Raw genomic sequence first — 18,649 nt, forward strand, 5'->3', positions numbered from 1 at the left:
TTTTTCTCTTGTTCAGCCTCTAAAGAAAATGGTAGACCGCATTAGAAGGTTTCAGGTATTAAACAGTCAGATTTTTGCCATATTAAATAAATATCTAAAAACCAGTGACACAGATAATTTGCCAGTGGAGCATGTGAGGTGTTTCCAACCACCCATTCACCAGTCACTGGCAGCAGTCCAAGGAGGTACCACTATCTACATGAGACCAGAAGGAATTGTGCAATAAATACACAATCCAAATGTAATATAGTTTTTTTATATATTTATTTAAGACATTCCGAATCTACCAACTTTTCATTTTTATAAAATTGGTCGACAGTATTCCCATGTAGTATTTTTTTAAACTCGTAAGCTTGTATCACATTCGTTATTAAATAAACAGTTTTTATTCAACCAGGTCTGCAAAGAAGTCTGTTCTTTTAGATGAAGACAGATAATCTGTTTTCCTTCTTTTTCCTTTTTCATTTGGATGTTCCAGCACATTTTCTAGAGAAGAAATGTTCCAAAACTTAACTGTTTGGTCATGTGAACAACTGGCCAAATATTTTCTATTGTTAGACACGCTCAAGCTTTCAATTGGAAAATCTTCATGGTCTCCAACAATTCCTAGAAACCTATGAGGAAACATGTGCACAGCCCTACAAAAAAAAAATAATAATAAATAAAATAAATTAGTGATTATATCACATTTTAAACAAAATACATATGTATAATGTTTTTGGGAAATTTTTAATATAATAATGCAGGCACAAATTTTTTCCTTTTAAGACAAGCATTCAGATTTGAACAAATTTACATCTATATCATTGGTTTGATTTTAAATGCATTGAAGAATTTTTAATACTAATTTCCTATATCATAACTTGTTAGCTTTTAACATTTTAAGTAAAGCTGCATAAAATTTGCCTGCATTCAATTACCAGGTTTTTATTAATGCATTATTTTTGAACAGCCAATCAGAACCAGTTTATATGTCATATATGGTTGAATTAAATGAAACAAGAATGAAATGTTAGGTAAAATACAGTTTCATTTCAACTAATCATCTGTCAATTAGTGATAGCTAGTCATAACATAAAATATGTATAGGCCTAGCTATTTAATTAGCAGCATTATGGTTATATTCTAGAAACTTTTTAAAATTTGCAATTTGCATTAGCTTTCTATATAAACAAAATCTTTCTAACAAATGTATTATAAAAGTGCAAGGAAAGTTTTATTGGGGGAAAGCAAAATGTCACTGTTGAATTCAGAAGTAAACAATTAACATTATTAACATTGTGGTTTGGTCTCATTTAAGACATAACATCACATATAATAAGTGCTTAAAAAGAAAACTCAAAACAATATATGCTTCATGAATTTTAGAAAGTACCATTGCCAAAAAACAACCAGAAGAAATTCTTTGGGATAATGAATACCCTTGTATCACTGATGGCAGAACAAAAAATAACTGGGAAGTTTTAGATCATTCACCCCATTCACTCAGCTTAGCACCTTTGGTTTTTATTAAATCATTCATGTAAAAGAAAACTCATCATATTTATAACATTTCCCAACATTCTGATTGAATGTGTTTTTGTTTATGTATACTTTTTCCTCAACTTAATAAAATCTGTATATTTATGGCTTTCACTGAGCAGAAATTTTTACATATCATTAAAGTAAAAAAGATTCTATCAACAATTTTAGATGTTTTTTGTTTAGTGCACAAAGGGTTTATTTTGCTCATATGGGATTTGTGGTTTTTTAGTCATTATTAAAAGATTAAGAGTATACTTGTAATAGCAATATATTTTTAAACTTTGACATAAATGGTGCTTTTTTCATCTGAAAGAAATAGAACAATAATGCAACATCCATTCTTATTCTCGTGCATTACATATAGTGGAGGATTAACAGTAGATTATCGGCTATACAAATGACAATTTAGAGGAAGTCTACATGCTTAATGGTTCTTAACTCTCCTGTTATAAGATACACAGTGATTCTTACATTACAAATTGTTAATATATTTCTAAATGATTAAGTAATTTGTGTTTGTATATTTATTAGTGAAGCAAACATTTCTATGACAATCACATTCAAATTTTTAGTAACTTCTACTTGTTGCCAATTACACTATCTGGACCTTCACCCAATCTTCACTTCCAGAACTATTAATTTAGATATACACACCTGATAGTTTAATTAATACAATTTTGCAGATCATTTGACATTATGACTTCTTGTTATTATGCTTATGTAATTTTCAAAGTTTTTCAGTTACAATGATAATATTAGAAGTCACATGTTTGTAGATCTACAGATCTATTTGAACCTTTAAAATTTAATGAATTCAACTTTTTTTAGAACAATCCAAATGCAATTGCAAGTAGGAACACAGCTGTCATTGATGGAACCTACATCATTTTAATTTTTTGTCATTGTCATTAAAAAAAAAAATTACCAATTTTACTGAATGTGAACTTTTTAGTAGTAAGCAAAAACAATTACTGCATTTTCATATCTATAGCTTGCACCTGTGGGAGCAGCCACTGCTCCATATATGTACATTTGTGATTGCAGTTTAATTTGAAAGGCTGTAGGTTATTTATCAAATTTAGTCCTCTCATATTTTCATGGTTTCAAAGACAAAGTGAATCAAAACTCATAAATGAGTATAAAATTATATTGTACGAATCTTGTCATGGTCAAGAAAATGGAAAATGTCTTTCACTTCAGATAACATCACAAACTAAATACTGAATTTTGGCTATTAGGCAAAATTGGTATAAATTTTTACATTGTTTCACATCTGAAATGTCTCCTAATACTTGTCCCACTAGTTTGATAAAGCATGCATAGTTTTAGGTAATTTTTTTCACTTCTTTTGCTTCATTTTTGACAACTTCAAAAATAAAAATGTAAACACCTGTAACTAGTAGCATTTGAGTCTTGAATAGGTGAAATTTATTGCTGCTAATTAGTTATGGGAATTATGTCTACAGTAAAAAAAATTAAGACATTTGCTAGAAGCTGTACAATTCAGAGTTAATAGTTTTAATGACACTGCTATATCTTGGTCCAGTCATTTAAGAAATATCTTAATTATTAGCACTGTTTACATATTATTTTTATTTTTCTAGCTGATTATAAACATTGGTAATTTTTGATATTGAAAATTATGACTTGCCTGATTTTACCATCACTTGATCCAGTACATACTATATTGTTATTTATAGCAATTATTCTATCTACTGATTCTGGATGACCTGGAAAACGATCACTAATGTTTCCCCATTCTCCCCAGTTAAATATATTAATGGCTCCTTCTCCAGTTCCTACTAATACTTTTCTGCCATTCTGTAAAATAACCCAGAGTCAAAATTTCAAATAAACTTTAAATTTGGAAGAATTGAAACTCACTTTTACAACAGCGGCAGACAGAAATTCAGAATCAAACAATTCAGATTGTAACTCCATCCTTCTGGCACGTATGTTGAATGCTGTGAGCGTACCTTCACCACTGAAAAAATAATCTATATATATAGATTTTTTCCATTCAATTTCATAAAATATTGTTAAAGAAGATTCTGCAAATTAACCTAACCTTGTAGCTGCTATTATTCTACGTTGTTCATCTATGACCATGTCGCTAATGTATTCTTCACACTGTTTGTTTTCCATAATGGCTGTTTTACGTCTAAAATCCCAAACCTAATTTAAGTATTTACATATTTAGCGAAAGCGTATGATTTTTAATATTTTATTTAAAAGTAAAATAATAATAATATTAATAAATACCTTAAAATTTCCATTGTCATCACCTGTGGCTAACAAATAATCATCAATAGGTAGTAAACAATATATAGGAGATCTAAAAATTTAAAAACCTGTATTAATGTCTCATTTGCATTAGTCAACATAAGCAATACAAGCTTAGACTTAAGACAATCTCAATTTTTCCTAATATAAGCAAGAACAACTAAAGAACTTATGGATTAGATTGCTATAAATGTGGAAACAATCGATATTAGAGATTCAAATTTATTAATACTACAATTTGATGAAGGGAATTATATTCAAACTAATCCGTAATTTTGAGAACAAAAAATATATAGTAGTTGCACCAGTGAATGATCATATTGTCAGAAATAAACAAATTTTACTTTAATTTTAAGTTATATTATTAAGCAAATTAATATAAAAATAAGTTAAATATCACACTTGACATTTCTGTGTGCGTATGTTTGTTTATTTTGTGACGAAAGGCCTGTCTGAAATTCTTGTTGTTTTTTTTATTTGCAATAAAATCGTGTAGTTTTAATTTGTCACTTTTTTTCTTTCCTGAAGCAAATGTTGGGAGCAGAAGATTGCATCCAAAACGCCTCAATTTGCTTTTGCACTCCTTTCAAAATCTGGATCATTCGCTAAAATTTGATTTCAGTTAACGTTATCGAACTTTTACTAAGGAAATCTGTAGAGAAATTCTTTGGGTTGTACACGAATTTTTTGTTCTGCCAGTTCTTGAAGGTTGTCATTGGTAAGACTCACCAGAAACCTGCAGTAACTCCTCAATATCCTGTTCGTCTACATCTCCTAGTCCTGCCTACGGCAAAGCCATCTGGAACTGAATCTGCAATATGCCTTGGAATTCGATTTTTCGCTGTATCGATTAGCTTGACAATTTGGTCAACCTAACAATACAGCAATAGGCTCTTCTCATTGAGAATTTTTGGATACCTTCAGCCATAACTTCTTCCACACTTTGTTCATGCATTTATCAGTTGCCAAGTGAAGTCGATATTGCCTGTTGCATCCATGTGTTATATTTTTTTCCAAAATTGCACCAAACAAACATAGCTTTAAGAAAAGTACAGTGCTATGACAAATTAACAGCTTTTGCTGATTGATTTGTGTTTGGGAATAATCAATGAAATTCCATGATAATTTGAATCAGCATCAATTTTGAGCTTTTTTTCAGGCTTCGAGTAGAATGTGTTATATCAAATCAGCATTAATTGAGGCAGCGTTAAGCAGGGTCTTACTGTAGCAGCATTTTAAAATAATTATTTATTGATTTTCCTAAGCATTGAGTAAAGAAATAGAATTAATTTTTGTACTAAAACTATCCTTTAAAGGTGTGTAGATAGGGGGGTAGTCACTCACTGGATCTGAAAAGTGATTCTTCTCCAGTGAAGGAACACTTTGGTCATTTAATGGTAATAAAGTAACATGCGTTATTTTCATTTCTGAGCACAGAATTCAAAATCTGTGAATGTTGTTTCATACTAATGTATGAGCGAATGGCCATGGTTCAAAATTATGTGGTCATTCATTGCTGCACATTAAAGACATTTGAATTTATTTTTATTCAGATAAATTCAAAATGGCAGATGAAATAAATAAAAAGATGAAAGCCTACAGACTTTTTCAATATAGTGAAGATGATTTGTATGCAGCTGTAGAAGCAGTAGGTGAAAATAAAATGAGTGCTAATAAGGCTAGCAAAAAATTTAACATTCCAAAAGGAACTTTAATAAATAAATTACATGGAGTGAAAAATGGGCCCCGCAGCAACATTAAAGCAGAGGAAGACAGGTTGAAGAAATGGATTATTGGGAAAGCCAAATTGGGTTTTCCCATGCATCCTGATGAAGTAAAAGATAGTTCAGAAAGTTATAAAAGATATGAAATGAAAGAACTCATTTAATGATTAGCCATTTTTTTTCCTGGGCGATAAAGCTTTTTCTAAAAAGATGCCCTAATGTAGCAGTAAAGAATACAGAAGTGATATCCAAAGCTCGAGCAATAGTTTCAGAAGAGATGATAAGAAATTGGTTTCAAGAATTAGATAATTATTTGAGAGAATATGCAAGTGATATTCTGCAAAATCCTTCCCATATCTTCAATGCAGATGAAACAGGGGTGTTATTTTGTCCAAAAACTGGCAAACTTCTGGGACCTAAAACATATAAGAACTTTTATAACATTGCATGAGGAGCAGAAAAACTGTATCAGTTTTTCTTAAGTTTTGTGTAATTTTTCTGCAAGTGGCCTGTGAGTGGATCCTATGATAAGTGTTCCCATACAAAAGAATTCCAAGGTATATTGCAGATTCAGTTCCAGATGGCTTTGCTGTAGGCAGAAGTGATTCAGGATGGATGATAAGTGCCACATTTTATGAATATGTTGGCAAATGTCTTCTAGACCCGGCTTCTGGATAAGAATATCCAGTTTCATGTATTATTGCTTCTTGATGGACATAAATTCCATATAAATGAAAAACTGTATAATTTTTGTGTTGAGAAAAGAATTCTCCTTTTTTGTCATAATATGAGAAATAATAAAAGAATTGTCCTTTTTTTGTTGGATAATATGAGTTGCCAAATGCAACTCATATTATCCAGCCTTGTAATGTTGCAATTTTTTGGCAGCTTAAATGTCAGTGGAGAAATGTTGTCAGAAAACACAAGCAACAATCATCAAAACCAGTTTCTAAAACTAACTTTTTAAATTTTAAAAACATTGTGTCATGAATTTAATAAATATTACAGAAAATTATAAATTCACTCTTTGAATGAGTAGTGCGAGTTCTTGGTAACCAGCAATGACCATTACTTATGTTAAATGTCTGTTTGTTGAGTGATTATATACAAATCTCTTTATCAAGGTGCTTAATCAGCCATTTACTGGTGCAACTACCCTAACTACTATATTACTTTTAAACATGTATTTTCAAAGTAAAATGTGCAAATGGGAAACAACTGTGTTACAAAATTGTTTCATATCATTTTTTATGGTATTATAAATAAATTGACTCTCATTTGATTTTTAGTAAAATTTATACACGAGATTTCTCGTCAAAGATAAAAAAATCCAGCAACTACTTGCATAATTTTCCAAGCTGTTATAAAATTCTACTTAAAAAAATATATTATTAAACAATAAATAAAATTGCATGTGGTGCCATCTGTTATGAGATTTTGTTATAAAAACTTTTTATATTATTATTTATTATAAAATGGCAAAAAGCTCAATTTTGACGGTAGAGATGAGTGTTATAAAAAATCATATATGCTAATAACAAGTAAAATCTTCATTAAGTCCTACCCCTCTTAGATATTTCACAACTTTCCTCTATTTCCCCACCCCCCTGACCATTAACCATCAGAATACAGTAGACATCGATTATCCGACTTAATTGGGGATTGGAGTTGGTCGGATAACCAAAAAGTATGAAAAAATACATTATTAGTATAGTGTATTAGGCCTAGTTTAAATACTAGTCTCCCTTTCATGGTTGAGCCAGTGCTGCCAGCTAAAACATGCAAAAATTTAACAAAAATAATATTAAAGTAGCCAAGACATAACCAAATATTGTAGTGCCACATCACTAGCGGACATTTGAATTTGCCGACTAGAACGCGGTCAGTTAACCGATAAGCCGGTTAATCGGGGGTCAGATAATCGATGCTCTACTGTAGCACCAATACCCCTTATACACAAGCTCCTATGCCAAATTTCATTTCTCAATCTTTACCCCACTCTGAGATATTAAACAAAATAGATGCCAGTACACACACACATATCCAGCATTATCAATGAGCTCTCCCACCTAGACCGTCATGTTGGTCTCCTTTCTTCTAACTAATAGAAAAATCGATCTGTCTTACCATGACCACTCAATCGATAAACTCCTAACTAAATCCTGCCCTTAAGGTGGTGTTCTATCTCCTTTTTTTTTATGGAATCAAGTAGTGAACTCATTACTGAAAGCTAATCGAGACAAAGCGCAATAAATGTTCGAGCCTATGCAGACGACCTTGTTATTGTGCATTAACATAAGGACACTCAGTTTTCAGAAAATAAGCTAAATGAAATGTTGAATATAGCTTCCAAATGGGCCTATCTAAACAAACTCCAATTCAGTACTCATAAGACCAAAGCCATGCTTTTCACCAACAAATACAAATTTTCATACCCTAAGATATTATTAATTAAATGGAAACTCAATCGAAAGGGTAGATCGGCAAAAGTACTTGGGAGTAATCCTTGATACAAAACTCACATTCCATTACCATATTGATTACATCTTGGCTAAGGCCAAAAAAGTAAACTACACAAAAATAAACACTGCATTAAATCATGCATAACATTATACATAAAGTAGCAGTTGTTAACTTAGTAAACTACATGTTGCTAAAATGTGTTAGGTGCACCTGGGATACTAAATTACAAAGTTTGTAAAATCTTATATAATGGTGCAATACAACCAATGATGTAGCCTCTAGCTAGGGTCATGTAATTTGTAAAATTTCAGTAGGGAGTAAATTATTCTCTCTTCAAAGGCAGTTTACCATCAGAATTTCAAAGTGCTATAGAACTGTTTCTACTAATTCCTCTCTGATACTTGCAGAACACCTTCCTTGGCCTCTATGTATTGAAGAAAAGATCCTAAACTATTACATCAGAACAACAAAAATTAAGAGCAACAATGGTCACTACTCCTTTCTTTAGCTGTTTATATGTTACCACATAGCAATCATCCCACTATCTCTGATTATCACACTGCAAACAAGTTCATCACCAGGGACATCTGCCTCCCCAATGGATAACTAGGTAGACATCGGTATCTATACAGATGGGTCCAAAAGCCTCTCTCATGTTGGCTCTAGTACTGTATTTACCTCCAAGCTGACAAATTTTGCCCTAAACATGTTAAAAGGCATAGATACCCCCCACATACCTCCATCTATCAAGCTGAAGAAGATGCTGTCTACCAAGCTGTATAGTGGGCCACTTTACTACCTAACAATACTATATCAACATATACAGTGATTCACAGTCTATTCTAAAAGCTTTACTAAATCCAAATTGCAATAGCAATAAAATTACATATATTCAACACCATATTAAAAACCTTGTAAATAATTTTTATATTTGTCCTAGCTTATTAGGAAATGAAAAAGCCAACCTTGAGACAAAGACAGCCTCAAGGTTGGCTTTTTCAAAGGACAATGACTTGGACTACACTCACATCTCTCTCTCAAAAAGCAGTCTTAAAAATTTTATTCATAACAATGCTATACAAAAGTGGAATCAACAATGGTTGAGAAGTAAAACCAGTAGAATAACAAGACTATTTTCTTAGTGTTGAATGCCGGTTATTATCACCACTTGGAGAATTAACGTTTGCTACTGCTCAACTACTTACCGAGCATGGTAATTTTAGAAGCTACCTGACTATGTATAACCATGCAGAAACTGCCTTTTGCCTTTGTTCTACAGGAAACCCTGACACCATCAACCACATAATCTATCATTGTTCAATTTATGAACAAAATAGATTTATTCTGAAATTAGAAATCTTTACTCTTGGTTTCAGGTGGCCATGAACACTCGACAAGCTAGTTCAGAAGCCACTGTTTGATGCTTTTCACAACTAAGTTCAAGAAATATGGAAGAAAAGACTACTTATAATTTCTAATTTCTAGACTAGCGTCTCAGTTTTCACTAAAAGCAGAACACTTATTTTATTATTATTTTGTACCATTTTTGGTTTATATATTTCTCAGTGTTATACTTCCATAGGAATGGTGCACTTATTTCTAAAAAAAAAAAAAAAAACACACACACACACACACACCGATGGATTTTTTTCTGTTTTTTTGACAGTTTTGGGTTCAAGAGGTCTCAAAACTTGGGAGTTTTGTTGAATTTGACCCTCTGAGTTTTTTGCAATTTCCAATATTTTCTCTTGTTCGTATACATAACAGCCAGGAAAGTAAAAATGTTATTATTTAAATAATATTAAATGCAATTTAATTATGATCTGTACTTACTCGTGGGCTTTAATTATTTTGTGACTCAATGACCCTGCATTCATGTCAACTATTTTTATTGATTTGTCCCTGGATGTGCTGAACAAAAGATTACCGTCATGAGAGAAACTCAAAGCTCGACAGCATTTCTTGTGATGGTTTAATGTTATCAATTCGTGATTTGGGCCCTCTTCTGAATAGGAATATCTAAAATAAAAAAGTGTCAAATATTAATGTTTTAGAATATTAATATTTTAAAACATACTGCTTCATGATTCTCAATTACTGCATTAAAATGATTAACAGACAATATACACAATTATTATACTAAATACAATCAATATAGTTAAACTTAAATATGTTGTGTTTTATTACTTTTAGATATGTATATGTACAAAATAAAATTAACACTATCAGTGAAAAAAAGTCTGTTAAGATGAGGTTGTTGAGCAAGAAGCAATGAATTATTGATAAAAATGTTTTTGATGCCATCAATCACCTCTAAAAGAACTTGTTTTATGACTGATTTAGTTTACCCATTAAAAGTGCAAGCCCAATGTAGAGGAAGCAGGATATTTGTTGTTAACAGGATTTATTTCTTCTTCATTTTCATTGCTTGTTTTTTGTACTTGGTTCTTTACTTCAGCAATGATATTGTTTTCAGACAAATAAATATCCACAGATACTTAGATCATTGTCAAAATCTTCAAGGAGTGATGAAAATGACACTTTTTCATTGTTTCCTCAGTCTTTGTTTCTCCCAATCTTTTTTCAATATAGTCAACATATTCTGATTTATTCAAAGCATCACAAATTAACAATAAATAAATACTACGTACAACTGGATTAAGTCCAATGCACATAACTATACCAGAAATATCCAGCACAAATTACACTTACTAAAAATAACGAAAAAAAAACGTTTTTGATGATTTTTAAATCTTAATTAATACCCAGCTATATGCTTTTCAACTTCATAACACCTTATCCCATTGAGAATTATTTATTAACCATAACAAACATTTTCAACCTGTTCTATAGGCTAGATTTTGAAATCATTATACATCTAAGGACAAATCTAAAACCCACAAAGTCATCAGGTTTAATCAACATCTTTCTAGGATATACAAACAAATTGTGAAAACAAACCAAATTAGTATCTCCTACATGAGAAATCAACTGTATTATTATGAAAAGCCAATGACTGTATCAATAGAATTCATCTGGGGTATATTCTATCCCCATCATAGACAACAGATTCAACAAGAAATGAGTCTACATAGGATGCAATGGCTGGAAATTTTTAAAGTATTTTTTCATGCATTTTTTCTCATTACCATTTTGGAAAAAGATTTTGTAAACAGTCTAGTAAAGAAAAGTCTTTTTTTATTGCTACATAATTCATTTTTTATGTGAATAATTTTTTGGGGTAGTTTTTGGCGATACCCCCAAAATAATTTAACGGATATATCTGTCCCTCACTGTCAAGTGGTTAATCATTTGCATTACATTGAGCAAGTTCATTCCAAAATCATATAATCCATCTTCAATGACATGCAACATCTTTCTGTATCATAATCTCATGTCTTTAGATCAGGAAATCATTCAAAGAATGATTCTATGATCTAAAGGTTGCAATCTAGAAGTTGTATGTGATAGTAAAAATTGAACTGTTATAGCTTTCAGAGTGAGAAGAATCAAATGTGCACTTTAATTTTCAATAAAAAGAATAAGTTTTCCATCAATAGGATTATTCATCTCTACAGTGTACAAACTAGTGTTTCTAAAACTTTTTGCTCACGTGACCCAATATGTAATGGTTCTGAGACCAAAATGTTTATATAATATAATTATTTTACAAAACCTGGCAAACTGGAGTACCTGGTACACTGTTCCTAATGTGATGTTTTGCATAACGAGTGACGAGAAGAGGGGAAGTCCCAGATCGTGTGCATGTTACATCAGTCTGTGTTCAGCACTCATTCCGCTAGCATCTTAGTGTTGCTTGTGATCACACATTTTTCCAAACTTGTGTTGAGACATATTACATATAAATATCAACAGTCATAGCCCATTATATAATAAACACACCAAATGATATGCCAAATTCTTGGGCTATGTAAAGGCTATAATTAAATATTAGAAATTAAATAATTTGACTAGAGGTAGACAGTTATGCTGCCATCTTGTATTAAATTTAATGACCAACTCCAAATTAAATTTTGAATTTTTTGTTTTCTACAAATTGAATTTGCATTCCAGGTTGGTTCATTCACATAGAAGAAAAGATGATGATTCACACTCCTTAACAATGTATATTGTACAATTTTCTTTACATAACATTATACATGAAACATTTGAGCATTTTTTTCGACATAGAATGCATTATCGTATTTTACATTAATTTATATGGGAAAAATTGTTTCACTTAACAAGTATTTTGCATTACAAGTAATATTCTGGAACAAATTATGCTCGTTAAGTGAGGTTCCACTGTACTTGGAAAGAAAATGGTCAATACCCTGATTAATTGGTTACTATCAGCAATAAAAATGTTAACATGCAATTCAAACTTTACACTGAAATTTATACAGTATGAATGTTTAGTTCCAAATAAGAAGATACATATGGATGAACTCATAAATTTAATTGGCCAATAACTCATTACCTTATTCATATCAATATTCTTTCTTTGTATTTAAACTTCTCAAACTATATTTGTTTCCAAGGATTATCTCCAAAACTATTTTGTAACCAACATAAATAAACCATTAACAACGTTTTATTTACTATGTAGTTTGCATGTGATATAACGCAACAAGATATAAAGAATGCATTAAGAGTGTGCACAAGTTTTCATTGTAGAGATACAGTTTATTAACCTTAGCAATACTTTACATTAGATTTAAAACATTTTGTATGCATATTAATATTGTTTACTGTGTTCATAATATATTCAAGAGTAAAAATTAAAAATGATGTATATATACAGATATTTTGACATGTTTGTCTTCTTACCCACATTATAAATTCAATTCTTGGTTAATGTGAGCCTAGGTATACAAAATGGGGACAGTCGACAATAACCTAAATGCACCTATATTTAAACTTTTTTTAAAACTAAAACATTTTTAAAACGTAAATTTGCTACTTACTTTTTTCCCTGCTTTTGGTTACTTCTCCTACTCTTGGACCAGAAACGAAAAATAAAAAAGTCTCATACTACCTATAAATTCAATCGACGCATGGACGAAGTGAATTACGAGATTCTATACATCAGTGGTTCAAACAAAATTTGCCTGTATTGTACATAAATTTTACTCCTCTTAAGAACTGCAGTCTTACGATTCACATCTCTCGCCTTTTCATCTACGATAGGTAACGTCTCCACAGAGGGTGGCACCTGCGATCCACGGCCACCTAGCCTTCCATGTGTCGTTCACATTGTCTTTCGGGTCGGAAATCACTATTACATATCCTTGGTTATGACAAATTTAACACGTTTAACACACATTTACACACTATAAATGCACATTTAACTCACATTTGCACACTTTTAAACACATTTACACACTTTAAACGCACATTTGAACCACATATAAACCCTTTACAAAATTTTTACCTCACTTACACAATGTTAACACACCTTTAATACGCTTTTATGACATTTAACATGCATTAAACACATTAAGGACACGTTTAACATGTTAATTACCATTGACAAACTTTCCTCCTTGATAACTTTAGACTTCGAGTAAATTGTACAACTTTAAAAAAACACAGACACTTTAAAAAATTAACAACGTGCATAATCCATCTACATCGTAACCAAAATTCGAAATTCACATTATTCCTCATGTTTCCTCAACGGAATTTTTTTATGGATATTTGCATATGAAGGCATCATTACTATCAGCACAGTCTACATTTCTTTTCTAAAAACACTTGCCATCGAGATTACCAGAAGTGCCGCCAGTTTGTATACCAAGGCTCACATTAACCCAATTCTTTTCAAATATGTGACTTAACATTTACTAAATAAATTATTTTAAACTAGCAGGTAGGTCCGGCATTGTTCGAGCAAAAGTAACGATAGTGAAGATTAAGATTATTACATTATAGTCAACCTTACCCATTTTCACAGAATGCAAGAATTGGGTTCCCCTGTTTCCAGACTAATTAGAGAATTTTTAGATGGGTCTAAAAATATGTTCGATTTCCCTGCAAAAATGAGAAAAACTGCATCTGTGTCTCGCACGTCGCTTTCTCTTAGCAATTCCATTGTTGATGGAAGTGTTAAGCCTTAATCCTGTCCCTCTCCCCCGTGGGGAGGAATTTCGAAAAATCCCTTCTTAGTGTGCGTTCTCATGACATATTCTAACTGTGTACCAAATTTCAACTTTCAACTCCTAACCGTTTGGGCTCTGCGCTGATTATTATTATTATTATTATTATTATTATCAATTCGTCTTGATTATATATATATAGATACAGTAACACTACTCTAACTCAAACATCTTTAACTTGAAGAAAACAAAGCACTTGGTAGGTCTCAATAGAATAGCATAGGGATTTAACATCTCAACTTGCATTTCTTAACTTAGATTTTTCCCAAGTCAAAGTTTTTCATGGTCCCCCAACACCGATTTATGTAATTTCAACTTTCCTGACTTGAATTTTAATATTTTTTACTATCCAGAGTGATCCTAATTATCAGACAGTTGTATCTACTCTCCAACACCAATTTTCAGAAACGTTCCAGTCCAAAATGAGAGACTACATGATGCTTTATCTCAACAACATGTACTTGCAAACTGTTTGATTCTATTAGTTACATTAAACATTTTGCTGAAAGGCATTATGCAAGCTGTTTAAAATGAAACAAACAATCAAAGATTTTTTAAATAATGAAGAGAAGTAAAAATACAAATTAATCAAAATCAGCATTTTTTACTCTATTGTTCTGTCTCTCAAATCGTCTCTAACTTGAAGTTTTTTCCTGCCCGTTGGAGCTTCGAGTTAGAGAAGTTTTACTGTATATACATATATACAATTATATAGTTACCATTATAACTTGAAATTTGAGAAACATTTAATAATCTTCAACTCAGAATATTTAACTTAATATTTGTAAACTTACACAAAAATGTCACCATCCATTGTTCCAGCAGCAATAACATCTTTCGATGGATGAAGAGAGATGTCGACAACAACATCGTCAAATTCAATGTCATCCGGAGCTTTTCCATCTCCATTTTCCAATCTTTCACACACAGTCTCTTCCACATCCTATTTTAATCAAAAAGATTTGTATTGCAATATAGAAATTATATTTTACGTACATTATATTATAAAATTGTAAAATGTTTTAATTTTACTTATATCCTGTAGGGAACCCGTTCTGAAACAGCGGATTCCACCCCGTCGGTTCATCTCACAAAATCAAAAACTATCAGATATTCCACACAAAATAACTTTAATCTAGACTCAGGGACCACCACTTCGTCCTTCCTCTCTCTCTTGTGTCCCAAACTCCTCTCTCTGTCCCCCTCCCCGCCTTTTCTCTCCCTTCCTTTTATGGTTATTTGTCTATATTTATTATCCCCTTTTACAACCCTTTATTACCGCGTGTAGGTGGATTGCACCCTTTCCGACCAAACCGCAAGTGAGCGAGGACGAGAAGGTCCGATATCACTACATATCCAATTCGGGCATTCTGTGATTTAGCAAACAGTACAGAAAGCCAGAACTGGACATAACCTCAAATGATGAATAAAGAATTTTTCTTTCTTGCCAAAACATTTAATAATATGCCAATTTAATATGACCAAAGACTGACATACATTGGCTGCTATAATATATAACAGCACTATATATATATATATATATATATAATGCTATAAAAGCTTTCCACACAACTTATAGTGTGCTATAAACTATATACAGTGTGTGAGCTTCATTTATTCGATGCTGCATTAAGTATGTGATATAATATAGTTGTAGTGGTTAAAGTGTAGTAACCCCAATGGCGGCACTTCCGATTGTTCGTGCCCCGACAGACTCCTCCCGGAGGGGAGCCGCCAGCAGGCCGCCCAGTGTTTAACGTCACTAGTTATTGATTCATGGTAGTTCTTGAACAAAAGAAAAAAAAGGAAACGTCTACTAAAAATGTACTTAACCTAACCAAAGCGCTGCCATTGGGTTAACCTAGGTACACTTTAACCGTTGTAGTGTTATAAGCAGTGGTGATATTCGAAATATTTAACAAAGGGTTCGCTAGCAGAAAATTTTTCCCTTTTAGACAATCACCGACAAATGAAATGGAAGTTTTGGCTAGAAATAAATACAATACTTTTTCTTGTGATATATCTAACAATCAGTGGCGTATTTGGAACGTAACGAGCCCTGGGCGAAGACCAGGTAACAATAGTATATTAGTGCTGTCGACCATTTTTTTTTTTTTTTATTTTTAGGCAGAGAAATTTTTCACTCCGAATCGCACTACTCTTAGTAGACACATGTCATCGTCTCTCGAAATACAGTTTCCTTTTTATTTCGCTGTCCATAGCCCGACACGTGTTCCACAGCCATCTTGTATTATCTCGCACGCGTGAGATTGTGGGATCTCTCTTATGACTGGATCTAGTTTCAAGAACTCTCTTTAATCGATCGCGATTAAACCTCGTTTTGGTCGAGATTGAAACGGTGGAGAGAGATCGCACCAAGACATAGTCCCCGACCTTGCTCACAATCTAGATTGAAATGCTCGGTGCAAACGGGGTATAAGGCTCTAGTTTAGTAGTATTACAGAGTATAATACGTATATTTTAATATATTTTTTTAAAAAAACAAAACCACTAAAAAAGTTCCGCGTGTTTAACAAGGTTCGGAAAAACTGAAAATTTTAACAACGGGTTCGGCCGAATCTGTGCAAACCTGCTGAATATCACCACTGGTTATAAGTTATATCATAGCAGCTGGTGTGTGCCATTCTTTAAAGTTTTATTTATGATACTTTTCCAAATTATCAAAAGAAATCAAAAATCCAACGAATACTTTCATTTTTGTTAGTTTAAGTGTCTTCAGATTAAAATTTGAAAATATAATAAAACAAATACATTCAAAATTAGTAGAAATTACAGTATGATCAAGAGAAATGTTGTCACTCTTGTTAGGTGACTAAAAAAAAATAATTACATTAGTTTTGCTGCTTTTATTTTGTTAATTTACAGAATAACGGAAAATGCATTAATAATGACCTCTGTTTAATTAAAATCAAAACAGCAAATTTGTAATATAACTTTCTAGCTAATAAGAGATCTCTGAAGATGAATATTTGGCTTTTAGAAATGTGTTAATTTTGAATAAACCATCTGTATGTTTTCAAGAGATTCTAAAACTCTTGACCATTTCCGTTGACTTTATATGCAATCTTTTGTTTAATCATTGTGAATAAGTGATATTGTGAAGTACAGTATATGTTTAAAAAATGATAGACTACAATTTTAAAGTACACTTGGATCTCTTACCGTATCGACAGAATCGGAATCGCTCATGATGATAAAATTCTTATAAAACTTCGAATCTGTCTATTGCACCATGTTAAACACGTGTTCCAACCTTTCTTCCGTGGCCAGAAATAAAGTTCAACAGCGCCATCTGAATTAGATTAAGCTCACTTTAAAATTCATAAGAATTTTTACTAAATATTAATTTAAAAAATAAATCGAATATTAATATTAATAATTAAATATTATAAAATTATAATATCAAACTACATGTATTATCATTAATTTATTACGTAAATAATTTATGACTTCAAGGCCGGTTCTTTTAACTCTTTCGGCCCTGTGGTCATTAAGAGGGCCTTTTTAGCAATCCCATTGGTTCGGTCAAGTCCACAATGGGACGGGCAGATGATGAGGGATCTGGCCGGAACAGCCTATCCTCCAGAAAATTTCAGAGGGTGCCACCCGGATTCGATTCAGCTGTTTATCTTTTTTAAATTTTTTATTTAACAACGTTAAAGAATTAAATCTACCGAGTCTTGTTTTCGCTAAGCAGAAAATGACGTCACAATTTTTAATTTCTTGTTTTATACTCTTTAAACGTAAAAAATAATAATAGTAATAATAATGCGGTAAAATAATAACGTTGCACATAACAAAGCTAAACTAAAATTCAAGAAGTTTGAACCTATATCCTCTAACTTCAGTGCCTTGCGTCTTAACCACTCGGTTGTAGCCACAAGAGACATGAAACTTCCAAAAACTCATAAACTGCACACTAAATTTTCAGAGGCCCAATTTTTGGAAACGCTTGAAAAGTGGATTATATTATTTGGACAAGAAGCTGCTTGTGTTTAAGGCTACGTGCTTACCAGTTTCGTTCGAATCGGAGACCCGGACGTCTGGCCCTCCCCTTGTTAGCAATAGGAATCATTTTTGAATAATTTTTAATGAATAATTACGTGTTACACAGTGTTTCACAAGTTCTGTCATATTTGTTTTTAGTCTACTGAAAAAAGATTAAAGTGAAAAAGTCATCCCAAAAAATTCCCTAAATTTTCTCAGTCGATTAAAAATCTCCAATCTGGAAACGCTGGACGGCATTGCAAAACACTGCCTTTGGTTCCCAACGTCACTTTCCACTCTTCTGCACGATCTTGCCACGTAACGTCATGAAATAGCTAGAGGAGCATATACTTTTCGTTTCAGATGGATCGATCTGTAAGATCGAGTCAGTCTTTTTCGCGTGATACAAATCGCTTCTGTTATGTGTTTTAGTTGACAGAAAGTATACAAATAGGATCGAATCGTATTTATACTGTGAATAAATTTGCT

At 32.0% G+C, this 18,649-nt stretch overlaps 2 protein-coding genes across 8 annotated transcripts in view; one reads left to right on the forward strand and one right to left on the reverse strand.

Moving 5' to 3' along the window:
* Positions 1-393, forward strand: part of Cyfip (Cytoplasmic FMR1-interacting protein Sra-1) — a 70,652-nt gene extending 70,259 nt beyond the window's left edge. For all 7 annotated transcript variants that reach the window (XM_067280751.1, XM_067280755.1, XM_067280752.1 and 4 more), the window contains one exon: positions 17-393. In XM_067280751.1, the coding sequence (XP_067136852.1) occupies positions 17-226 (210 nt within the window). In that variant the 3' untranslated portion in view covers positions 227-393. The remainder of the gene's footprint in view (positions 1-16) is intronic.
* On the reverse strand, positions 248-17,465 carry LOC136983883 (WD repeat-containing protein 55). The gene is made up of 8 exons (XM_067280758.1): positions 17,336-17,465; positions 14,947-15,095; positions 9,828-10,013; positions 3,787-3,859; positions 3,593-3,699; positions 3,409-3,508; positions 3,176-3,345; positions 248-638 (listed from the first exon to the last, which is right to left on the reverse strand). The coding sequence occupies exons 1-8, from the start codon at positions 17,360-17,362 to the stop codon at positions 386-388; spliced, it is 1,065 nt and encodes a 354-aa protein (XP_067136859.1). The 5' UTR covers positions 17,363-17,465; the 3' UTR covers positions 248-385.
* Positions 17,466-18,649: the final 1,184 nt, after the last annotated feature.

This window comes from Centruroides vittatus, unplaced genomic scaffold, assembly GCF_030686945.1.
Source record: "Centruroides vittatus isolate TY-2023 unplaced genomic scaffold, ASM3068694v2 contig_890, whole genome shotgun sequence".
NCBI lineage: Eukaryota > Metazoa > Arthropoda > Arachnida > Scorpiones > Buthidae > Centruroides > Centruroides vittatus.

What these genes read in the sequence shown, in the direction of transcription:
- LOC136983883 (XM_067280758.1), bottom strand. Translation starts at nt 17,362, where the DNA reads ATGAGCGATTCCGATTCTGTCGATACG. An exon ending in ATGGATGGTGACATTTTTGT is followed by an intron (nt 10,014 to 14,946) that starts GTAAGTTTACAA and finishes TTTTTATTTTAG; the next exon opens with ATATTCCTATTCAGAAGAGG. An exon ending in TCAAGTGATGGTAAAATCAG is followed by an intron (nt 639 to 3,175) that starts GCAAGTCATAAT and finishes TTTTTTTTGTAG; the next exon opens with GGCTGTGCACATGTTTCCTC.